Genomic DNA, 12305 nt, shown 5'->3' on the forward strand with positions numbered 1-12305 from the left:
CTGTCAGGAATGACAGGAACAAGAAAAAGAAGGAGCCGACGAAGCAGGAATGCACGGAGAGCTATGAAATGACAGCAGAGCTGGACGATCTCACCGAGAAGATCCGGAAAGCGCACCAGGAAACCTTCCCCTCACTCTGCCAGCTGGGCAAGTACACCACGGTGAGAGACGCTTCCCGCTCCCGGGCTGCTGGGAGGATGGGCACAGGCCCCTGTGCACACGTGTGTACACACACACACACACACACACACACACAGGCTCTGCCCGGGGCCTGGAGGGGACCTCCACCCAAACTCGGCCCAGGACGTGCCTGTCGGCCCTGGGGCTGTGCAGGGCCACCCTCCTCCTTCCAGGAGTTGGCCTTGGGTGCTCTCTAGGAGGCCGGTGTTCCCTCCGATCAGTCAGTCACACGGGCATGCATCCACCCGAGAAACTCGAATTGAGCACTTGCTCTACGCCAGGCCCTGCGGGAGGCCCTGGGACATGAGGGGGGAAGGTGAGCTTGCTGCTGGCAGGGACTCGGGTCTGGTGAAGGAGACCAGTGAGGTAGGTGTTCCTTGGGTCATGACGGACACCTGTGCAGAGCCCAGTGGGGACCCAGAGGGGGGTAAGGGAGCAGTCTTTTAAAAACACCAATCCACGTGTAAGGTCCCCCAAGATTATTGGGGGCCTCCCCTGGGCTAGGATCCGGCTTGTGTATAACCTGTAAACCAAGGCCTGGAAAAGCACAAAAAAGGTGTGGCCCTTCCCCAGGTAGGGAGGTGGGTGGGTGGTCCCCCTTTGTTCCCAGTGTTCTGCTGGGCATGGCTTTTACTGAGGTTAGAACTAAAGAGAAGAGGGAGGGAGAGGAATGGGAGCAAAGGTAGGAGGCGTATGTTTCCTGGTCTGGGATGAGCTGGTAGAGACATCATGAGGTACTTTAATTTTTTTAAGTGTATTTTGTACGCATTATGTTCCCTGATGTATATTCCTAGTGTGTGGCACTCAATGAATATTTGTCCAGTGAATGAATGGCTAAATATAATTAGAATGTTGTTCTGGCTTCTTTAAGTGGCTTATGTTGTTTGCCTAGATCAGCGGTTCTTAACCTGTGGGTCGCGACCCCTTTGGTGGTCGAACGACCCTTTCACAGGGGTCGCCTAAGACTATCCTGCATATCAGATATTTACATTACGATTCATAACAGTAGCAACATTACAGTTATGAAGTAGCAATGAAAATAATTTTATGGTTGGGTCACAACATGTGGAACTGTATTTAAAGGGCCAGAAGGTTGAGAACCACTGGCCTAGATGCTAGTAAACATACTTTTTTAAAAATGCAAATATAAATCTAGCCAGTTTGGCTCAGTGGATACAGCGTCAGCCTATGGACTGAAGGGTCCTAGGTTTGTTTCCGGTCAAGGGCACATGCCCAGGTTGCAGGCTCCATCCCCAGTGTGGGGCATGCAGGAGGCAGCCAATTGATGATTCTCTCTCATCATTGATGTTTCTCTCTCTCTCTCCCTCTCCCTCTCTGAAATCAATAAAAATAGGTACTTTTTTTAAAATGCAGCTATAGCAGCATTTGCTGGTTTGGTGACTGGTGTGCTAGTGTGAAAGGCCACGACATAAGATGAAATGGCATTGTCAGGTAGAGAAAGGAACAGTGAGTGTGGGGTTGTGAAGCAATTCTTGGGGTGCACGCAGCCATGCATTTGGATGTGGGTGCCACAGTTTCACCTATAAAACAGGAATGGGGGCCAGGAGCAGGCCCAGAAGGTTAGCTGTGGAAATTGTTGCTAGAACGTGCCAGGGCAGCTTCTCAGGGGAGCATGAGGCTGTGCGGTTGGGTGGCACCAGCTGCTGGAGGGCTGGCATTCGACTAAACAGGTCCCCTCGCCAAACCCAAGACTGGCTCAGGAAGCGGAGGAAGAACCTAATCTCAGCGTGCTTAGGGAGCACCTGGCATGCTCCTTAAGATGCAGGTCCTGATTGGCAGGTCTGGGGTGGGACGTAACTAACAAGCTCCCCGGTGGTGCTGGTGCTGCTACTGTACAGGCCACACTCTGCAAAGCCACGGCCATGAACCTACTTTGAGTAGCAAGACCCAGATGACCTTCTGGGGCCTACCCAGACCCGTGGTGTCAGGGAGGAGACTCTGGGGTGCTCTAGTCTTTAATCTGAGAAGGCACTGACCTACCTGCCAGGCCAAGGGAGGTGCTGGACTCAGTGGACAAGCCCTCTCTGAGCTTGGGGAGCACTGTCCTAGCCCAAAGCAGGCCCAGAGCAGGACTTGCTGGATACCATACGGGAGCTTTCCTTTTAAGTCAGGAGACGAAGCAGGCCCGTCAACCAAGAGGCGATGGAGGGTAATGCCATGTATCAAGAGCAAGGGTGCTAGAACCAGATGGATGCGATTTAAACCCTGCTCAGCCACCCATCAGCCACGTGACTGTGCCCAAGCTACTTAACTTCCCTCCGCCTTGCTTTTCCCATCTGTAAAATGGGGATGATAAAAATGGATTAGGAAGAGGGAAAGAAACAATTCATGCAAAGCTTCTGTGATGGGATCTGGGAATATCTACACAGCAGGGATGCGACCACATATCCACTTCCTGGGTATGAACCAACCCTTAGGGGAACTGGTCTCATGCCAGGTGCATGTTGGCCCTGCAGAGAAGTAAAATACGCAATAGCCAGGGCCAAGGAGCTTATCATTTATTCCTTTTAGAAATAGTGATTGATTGCCAACTATGTTCCAGGCACTGTACTGGGCTGAGCACCAAGGTGAGTGCGTCCTGACATAAGATCTAGGGAAACTGACTGAGGATGGGCCACGGGAGAGGCCAGAAGGAGCCGGTGAGAGAGAACAGGTGCTCTGGAATGGAGGGGTGTTGAGAGTAAGTGGGAAGTGAGAAGAAAAAAACCTTGCAGGGCCTGGAATGCCGACTGAGGAATTTGTATTTTTGTCTGTAAATAATGGAGAGAAATGGACAGCTTGTGATCAGGAATCTTTATTATCATCACCATCATTATTATTACAGCTAACATTTACTGAGCACTTACTATGTGCCAGGGACCATGCTAAGGAATCTAAAGATATGAATGCCCTTACTCTTTATGAGACTCTTATGAGGTGGGTACTGTTGCCCCCTTATGGCAGATGAGTAAACTGAGGTGTAGAAGGGCTATGTAACTTTCCCCCATGTCTCCTAGCCAACACGTGGGGCTTGAACATGAACAGACTGAATGCAAAGACAGCTCTTTAAACAGCTACACCATTCACAGAAGACATCAGGAGGGCAGCAGGAGCCACTGGGCATCTGGTTGGGAGGAGGTGGCAGTTATCTGGGAATAAATCCAACATGTAGCTCCAGAAAAGATGGAGCAAAAGAGGACAGTCGGAGTCAGGAGGGCTTCCTGGAGGTGGAAACTTTTGAGGCAGGTCACAAGGAGAAAGGATAGGACCATCCCTGGGACCATGAGCTGCTGTGTCAGGGTCCTCAGATGGAGGTGTCTTCCTCAGCCCCCCAGGCCCTGACTCACCTGGGAACCAGGTGCCATTGTGCCCACTCTGGTCTGGAGTGGGGCAGGGCAAACACAAAGCACAGCATTCGACCCTCCTGGAACACATGTCCTGAGTGGCCTGGCTTCCCCCAGGATCTGGGACCATAGTGCTCCTTCAGGACAGTCCTCTCTCTATTAGCACAGCTCCTCCCCACCCCAAAGCCTCATGGGGGACCTCTGCCACCTTCCCTGCCCCAGGCCTCCCTCTGAAATCAGTAGCCTCGCCTGTGGATTCTCATTATGCCGTGGGTCTGCCTCCACCTGCTTCCAGGCCAGCGAGGCTGCCTGCCCTGCCTCCTGGGTGGACGCAGCAGATGCTGTCAGGGCCCTGATGTGGGTCCCATCGCTCAGTGCCCCCGCCCCCAGGCCACCTCTGGCTGCCAGAGCTGCTCGGCTCACGTGTGCCTGGGAGATGCTCCTGGGAGAGGCCCACCCAATGGTCAAAGGAAACTGGTGGGGAACAGCCCAGCCTCCTGCGTATCCTCTAAACCAGCAGTTATCAACCTGTGGGTCTCGGCCACTTTGGGGATTGAATGACCCTTTCACAGGGGTCGCCTAAGACCAACGGAAAACACATATGTAATTACATATTGTTTTTGTGATTAATCACTATGCTTTAATTATGTTCAGTTTGTAACAATGAAATTGGGGGTCACCACAACATGAAGAACTGTATTAAAGGGTCGCGGCATTAGGAAGGTTGAGAACCACTGCTCTAAACCCTCTCTCCAGTTCCCCAGCAAGGTGGCACCCCGGTGCCCACAGGGATGATCTTCATAGGCTGCCTGCCCTTCCCTGCCCCCTCCCACTCCTCCTCCAGGCTTCCTGGGCTCTCTTCCCAACGAAGCTGTTTGCATTCAAATCCCAGTCTCGGGGTCTGCTTCTGCCTAAGGCAGGTGGCTTCCCTGAGGGCATCTAGCGCCCCTTCCCATTCACCCTACTTTGGGGACAAGACACCGTCAGTCCCCTGCTGGTGCCCATTGTTCTAAGGACTTCGCAGGGACTCCCTGCACCTCTCGTCCAGCAGGGAAAGGGAAAGCGCCAAGTTTCATCTCCAGAGGCTGCTCCCCAGCACAGGGCAGCCAACCTCCCTCCAGGTGCGTGTGGTACGTTTGCAGGAGCGAGGCTGCCCTGATACTGCCCCTCCTCCGGATATCTCACGAGTCCTACTCTCTGCACACAGACCTAGCTCTGTTTTTATCGTAAGCCTTCAAATCCTTTCTGGAAGTAGCTGGGGGTATAAATAAATAGCAGCAGCCATAACACATTCTCTGCAAGTTTCAAGTGAGCATTTTTTTTTTAGTCAGAGCTTTTTTTACATGGGCAGTGGCTCCCACTGCCAGGAAACTCCCTGCCACCTTCACCAGCCTGGCATCTCTGTGGGATGCCTTGGGAATAAGTAGGCAGAGAGGAACTGAAAAGGCAGCTAGCCGCCCACCTACAGGTTTTGGAGAGAGTACTTCCTTTTTCTTCCCTCATTTGGGTAGATTTTCGACCACGGGTCAGGCCCCCCCCCCCCCCCCCCCCCCCCAGAGCAGCAGGAATGGGTAGGGGAGGCAGAAACATATGTTCACCACCTTCTGGGCCCAGGCCCAGCAGAGGGCGCTTCAGAGCTAATCTCCACGGGAAGCTCTCTAACCAGTGGCCCCTCCAAACACAAGGGGCGGGAGGGGATTCCGTGTAGAAAGGTGGGGAGTGGGGTGTGGCTATTGTATTGAGCTCTGCAAAATGGAAGGAGGGTATGAACCAGAGGACACCTCCCTCCCAGCTCTGGGGATACATAACTCTGCCTCCTCAGGACAAACCCCAGCCAGTACCTCATTTAGGCTTTGGGGCCTCTTAGACCCAGGTTCAAACCTTGCCTGTGCTACTTAGGAGGTTCATGACCGTGGAGGGTCATGGAGCCTCAGCTTCCTTATCTCTATGATGGGGCTGAAATAGTACCTACCTCCTGGGGTTCCTGGGACAGCTGAATGAGAAAGAGGTGTCAGGATGCTTTGTATACTTTCTGGCACAGAAATGTGCCAAATGAGCAGGGCTCCTCCGCGTGATCCTGCTGTGAACACCTTGTCCTCTTTCAGAGCCACGTGCCCACCCCCAGCCGGGCTTCAGAAAAGCTGCAGAAAACCCACACGTCCTCCTGCCCCCAGAGCCGCCTCCATCCCCAGCCACCCCAGGCCGCGCTGTCCATTCGCCGCGGCTGGGAGATAATATATAAGCCATTTTCCACCTCGTGCCCATGAATCCAGCGCGCCGTCTAATAAAACACCAGGTTATTTTGTGTTTTATTAACTGCCTCTTCCCTTCAGTTTGCATAATCGTGAGTGAGATTTACATGCCGCGGAGACGGCTGCGCATTCTTTTTAATCGAAGGTGCCACAGGCTGCTCCCTCTCAGGCCGGGCGTGATGAAGTGACCTCATCCGATGCTGATGAAGATTTCCTTCACACTCGCTGGGCCGGGGCGATGTCTTTTTTTCCAGATGGATACTCCATTGTGAAATGATTCCCGCAGTAGGCGCGCCTCTCCGCCCCTCTCCATCGCGTCTTCCCCCGAACCGGATAAACTGCCTATTAAATTTAATTACAGCCCGAATGGCGCACATCTTGATCTGATGTTCCCCCGAGTGCACTGTATTCCGCCAAGGTCCTCAAGGAGGGAGGACAATAAATCTGGAGGGCGCATGCCTGCTTTCCGCAAAGAACAGTGCAGAAGGCGACGCTGGCCACCAGCTTCCCAGGGCATGGATGGCATCCCTGCTGCCAACGTTTCTTTCTGGCTTTGGTCGCCAGCATTCCAGACAGGAGCTAGCTTTACTGGCTCCGTGAGCTGATTTCCACTGAGGGGAGGAACTAAGGACATGGGTGGGGGTGCATGGTACCCCTAACTGATAATCTGTCAGGCCCCAACCAGGCCTGCGAGCCTTGCCTTTTCTTGGATGGCTCAGGTCCACCTTCAGAGGCAACGGAGGCCTTGGGAGGGGCCCAGGCCCCAGCCTAGGAGAGCCTCAGCCTCAAAACCTTAGCTGTCCTGAGCCATTTTAAATAAGCACGGACTTATGGGAACTTCACTCATTGGTTCATTCAGCACATATTTCTTTAAGTGCCATGTGCCAGGCACTGTTGTAGGCACCATACAGCAATGAAAAATGAGATAAGCCTGGCAGGTGTGGCTCAGTGGTTGGGCATCAACTTATGAACCAGGAGGTCATGATTCAATTCCGGTCATGGCACATGCCTGGGTTACAGACTGGATCCCCAGTAGGGGGCGTGCAGGAGGCAGCCGATCAATGATTCTCTCTCGTTGATGTTTCTCCCTCTCCCTCTCCCTCTCTCTTTCCCTTTCTCTCTGAAATCCATAAAAATATATCTTTAAAAGATGAGACAGAAAGCCCTGTATAATGAGTGCCTGGCAGGGTGTGTTAGGAGATCAGTGCTATAAACATCCAGCAGGATGGGGGGATGGTGGAGGGGATGGTCATCTTCAGTGCAGGGGTGGAGGGTCCTGGCTTTTCTGTTTGGGGCCATGGGGGCTGAAAATAAAATCTGTTTCATTACATATTTAATTCTTTACCAGCAATGTTTTACTTTTTTCCAAATCTTGAAATTTTTTTTTTCCTCATTATATTCAGTACAAGAAATACCAGTATCTATGGACGAGTAGAAATTATTATATACTGTTACGGAAATACACTGAGTGGCCAGATTATTATGACCACCTGACGTTTGTAGGCAAATTAGCTATAATTTGCCTACAAATTATAGGTCTGGCCCTCTAGCTGAAGTTGCTAGAGGGCCAGACCATTATAAATAGGGAAGCAGGTTGTTTACCACGACAGAAGTGATTTTTTTCTGAAGATATGGGTAAACAACGTGATTTAACAGCCTTTGAACATATATATATATATATATATATATATATATATATATATACACACTAGAAACCCATTGCCCAAAGATTGGTGCAATAGGCCTTCCTTCCCCTGGCTGCCGGAACCAGTTTTCCTTCAGCAACTGGGACCCAGGCCTTTGGTCTGCCCGCAGCGGAGAAGCCAAGCCTCTTCAGTCTTCAGTCTTCACTCTGGCCAGAGCCTTCAGTCTTTGCTCCCCCTGTGTATGCAAATTAACCACCATCTTTGTTGGGTTAATTTGCATAGCCACTCTGATTGGCTGGTGGGCATAGTGGAGTGGCACCAATTTGCATGTTTCTCTTTTATTAGTGTAGATATATATATATAGACATCATGTGAGCACAGCAGCATATATTGAAAACCCCAAGCATAGACTACCTACAATATAATTAAGGATGTAGGGCAGTTTTTCTTCTTCTGCAAAATGGTGTAAATAATTTTGTATGTGTAGAGAGAAATTTTTCAGAGGTCCAACTTACAAATATAACACTAAGAGATGCTCATTCCCTTTTTTCTTTATAATCTATCAGGTTATAAATGATGAAATGTCAACCTCAAAGTCAAGTCAAATGAACAATGCAAATTTTATCTTTTTTTAAAGGTATAGTCTTATGAGTTTGGCAAACATATGCAGTCAGACATATGCTTCTGTTGTCGTCATTGCTGACTAGCCCTCTGCCGCCTGGTGTGTCACAGCTTATCCATTCATCAGTTAATGAGCATCTGGTTGGAGCCGCTGTTAATCTATAGGTTTCCCTTTCCATTTCTTTATTCCCCTTGCAATGTATCTGTTGAAGAAAGCAATCCTTTGGGTTTATGAGGTCTCTGCCTCTTGGGTATTGAGAGTCGCATCCTGCGTGGTGTAGTTCAGCACACTCCTCTGTCTCCTGGCTTTCCTGTAGTTAGAGCTAGATGCGTGCTGTGATTCTGGGTTGGCGTTTCATAGGCGGTGGTACGTGTTTCCATCAGGACACCCATATGGCAGGCTGCCTCTTTTCAAGATAATTGCAACCACTGATGGTCAGTGCCTAGAGCCAGTCATTCATCAGAGTTCTAACATGGTGGCTCCTTATTCCATTATTCTGTCATTTATTACTGGATCTAGAGGCCTGGTGCACAAATTTGTGCACCAGTGGGATCCCTCAGCCTGGCCTGCAGGATCAAGCTGAAACCCACTCTCAGACATCCCCTGAGGGGTCCCGGATTGCAAGAGGGTGCAGGCCAGGCCAAGGGATCCCCACCAGTGCACAATTGGGGCTGGGGAGGGATGTGGGAGGTTGGCCAGCCAGGGAGGAACTGCAGGAGGGCTCTAGGGCATGTCCGACCTGTCTTGCTCAGTCCCAATTGGCTGGACCCCAGTAACAAGCTAACCTACCACTCAGAGAGTCTGCCCCCTGGTGATCAGTGCCCATCATAGCGACTGGTCGACTGTCTTCCCCCTGGTGGTCAGTGCACGTCATTGCGAATGGTTGAGTGGCCTTAGCATATCATGAGCATATTACGCTTTGATTGGTTGAACAGACGACCAGACACTTAGCATATTAGACTTTTATTATATAGGATAGTTGCACAAAGAGAAGTCCACCTCACCTATCATTTGGTGATCCAGTGTTAAGGAATAAGATTTTGAGCATTTTTAGAAGGTAAATCTAAACTGAAAACTCAGCCAAACCACCAGGACGCTCCCTGGCCAACACTGACATGCAGGCGCATTATCAGGAAATGTGCTGAGTTTCCTGCCTTCCACAGGGCTCCCCAGCAACTGCGGTGTCTTCTCTCCCTCTTAGAATTCCAGCGCTGACCATCGAGTCCGGCTGGACCTGGGCCTCTGGGACAAATTCAGCGAGCTGGCCACCAAGTGCATTATCAAGATCGTGGAGTTTGCTAAACGCCTGCCAGGCTTCACCAGCTTGACCATCGCAGACCAGATCACCCTGCTGAAGGCCGCCTGCCTGGACATCCTGGTAGGTGCCCTTCTGACCTGTTAGTAAAGGGTTTGGGGCGGGCGGAATCGGGGACTGAGATGCTGTGGAGACCTTCAGAGGCTCCAGTTCCCCGACCTCTCTTCCTGCCACCTCCTTGGCACCCAGTCCCTCCTCCCAGCCTGCACCTCCGTTCAGCTGCCAAAGGCTCAGAGAGCCCCTGGAGTTGGAAAGAACCTTCCAACCCTCTCTACATGGTGTGGGACCCCCCTCCACATGACCTTGGGAACAGGTCCAGCCAGTCCTGGTCACAGACCTCCAGCGACAGCTTGTTCCCCCTCGATCCCTTCCATGGGACAGTGCTGTAGGTCTTTGAAAGGCTAAACTACTGGAGGTGGCTCATAGCAGCCTTGTCCCATCCCCTGATCTCACACCATTGCCATTGGTGGCCTTGGAAATCTTTTTATTCCATGGACCTCAGTTTCCCCAGCTGTGCACAGGGGATCCCTGATGCCCCTCCACTTCCTGCTGTTCTCACACTGTGCCTTCTAGGGCCCTACATGGGTGAGGGCGCTGTCCTACCTTATCCTCTGCAGGTCTCTGCTGGCTGGATGCCCACTCTCTCCCTGGTGGGGGTTCCAGGGGCGGGCGATCAGTTCTGCCTAAGGCTGTTTTCTTGGGCGGAGAAGCAGCTCCCATTAATGGTGGCAGGGGCGTGTCCTGCCTGGGAGACTGTATGCTGACAGGCCTCCGGGGACATGGATGGGAGGCTGGCCCTGGGGAGGCATCAGAAAATAGGGAAGGGACAATCAGCTTTTGAGGTATTTAAAAGCGTAGATTTTTCTTTTTATTACATCTTTCATAGCTTTGGGTATAAACAGTTCTGCAAAGCAAACAGTTACTCACTGTCAGTAAACACACACACAGTCCTGCTCAGGAGGAGAGAGGATCCTGGAAGGGTGGTATTGTAGGAAGTTTGAATGTTTATGGGTCTTTCTGTTTGCAAGTTGGATCTGGTGGGGTGGTAATGATTACTCAGTAGCCTACAGGCTCCAGGAATCCTGAGAGTATATGTGGCATTTTTCCTTCTCATAAAATCAGAGGGTTTGGGATGAACCTAAGAACATTAAAAACAAACAAAAACATGAAACATCTGAGCAACATCGATCTGTCACATACCCACAGCCTGTAGAGTTTGCAAAGCTCAGCTCATTTGCACCTCACACAACTCAGCCTAGGAACAGAGATTCGGCCCATTTTACAGATAAGGAGCTGGAGGCTAGGTGAGTCACCCAACTCCGGTGAGTGCTGGAGCCCAAACTCAAGCCCCAAATCTTTAGACTCGAGCCCTGAAAAGTGCAGACATGAGAAGATCAGATGCATAAGCAGGACGTGGTGTGGGAGGCGTGGGCCATGTGGAGAGAACTAGCTAGACCACCAGAGATTACAAGAGGCGACTGGGCAAATCAGTAATGATGTTAATAATGATCTAGTACAGGGGTCCTCAAACTTTTTAAACAGGGGGCCAGTTCACTGTCCCTCAGACCGTTGGAGGGCCGGACTATAGTTTAAAAAAAAACTATGAACAAATTCCTATGCACACTGCACATATCTTATTTTGAAGTAAAAAAACAAAACAGGAACAAATACAATATTTGTATTTGCATGTGGCCCGCGGGCCGTGGTTTGAGGACCCCTGATCTAGTACAATGGACGGCAAACTGTGGCTCAAGAGCCACGTGTGGCTCTTCCACAAAATACCATGTGTGGGCACGCACATACAGTGCGATTGAAACTTCGTGGCCCATGAGCAGAAGTTGGTATTTTGTGGAAGAGCCACACTCAAGGGGCCAAAGAGCAGCATGTGCCTCGCGAGGCGCAGTTTGCCGACCACTGATCTAGTAGAATAATTACCTTATGAATGCTTGGCTCATGAGTGCTTCAAATGTAGCCCTCAGTAGAATTTCCCCTAAGCCTCAGAGCACCTCCAATATAGTAGTGGAGATTGGGTGATTGCCACACGATTAGAGAGAGGTACCCAGAGGCCTGGAGCAGCTGAGGGATGGGTGAGGTGACACACAGCCAGACAGGGTCTGCGCCAGGGAAGGCTGTGGGATTCTGAGGCCCCTGCATCACGTGGCCACCCAGTGGGCCCAGAGCCTTCCTGATGCTCAGGCTCTGACTTTGGCCCTCTCGCTGCTCGTTTCTTAGTTCTCTGCTTGTCTAGCTGCCAGGTGGTGACAGTCTGAGAGCCCCTCGATTCCAGCCCTTTGGGAAGGATGGAATGCGAGGGATGGGAGGGATGCTTTGAGGTCCTTCCACAACGCCACCTGCTCCATGATCAGGGTGCTTAGATGCCTTCTTAAAATCCCATCCAACTTCCAGCAGCCGTCTGCCCACGTCCCGTATGTCCTCCCCAGGCTTGCTCATGGATCCAAGATTTAGCCCTTAGCCCCACGGTGGATACAGGGAGAATGGGAACTAATACTATGACCTTTGTAAAGTTATTTAACCCCTCCAAGCCTCAGCTTACCTATATGTAAAATAGGAATACAAATCAATCAGGCGTTAACTAAGGTAACTCCTTCCATCGGCTTAAATCTGGGCATGGATAGAATGGGACATGCATAGGTCCCCGGGCAGTGATTCTGAAAGCAGGGACAAAACTGGCATAAGCCCAGGGAAGGGCAGTCATACGCCACAAGGCAGAAGTAATGCTCATTTGGCCTCAGACAAGAGCTCATTTCCAAGAATTTCTAGCAAAGGCAGTTAATCCCGAGATCCTGAGAATGTACAGCTTCAAAGACCATATATTGGATGAGAATGTCAACTGGCTGAGCTGTTCAGAAGCATCTTCTCATCCACGCCATTGATGTATGGACAGAGTGAGGCAGACCAGAAGCATGGACAGGCAGGGGCTGAGGT

General features: G+C 51.0%; 1 protein-coding gene across 3 annotated transcripts in view; it reads left to right on the forward strand.

Annotated features, from left to right (window-relative positions):
- The window catches only part of RARB (retinoic acid receptor beta), a 646552-nt gene that overhangs the window by 624228 nt on the left and 10019 nt on the right, over positions 1 to 12305 (forward strand). For all 3 annotated transcript variants that reach the window (XM_059664097.1, XM_059664098.1, XM_059664099.1), the window contains 2 exons: positions 1 to 161; positions 9246 to 9422. In XM_059664097.1, the coding sequence (XP_059520080.1) occupies positions 1 to 161; positions 9246 to 9422 (338 nt within the window). The remainder of the gene's footprint in view (positions 162 to 9245; positions 9423 to 12305) is intronic.

This window comes from Myotis daubentonii, chromosome 14 (assembly GCF_963259705.1).
Source record: "Myotis daubentonii chromosome 14, mMyoDau2.1, whole genome shotgun sequence".
NCBI lineage: Eukaryota > Metazoa > Chordata > Mammalia > Chiroptera > Vespertilionidae > Myotis > Myotis daubentonii.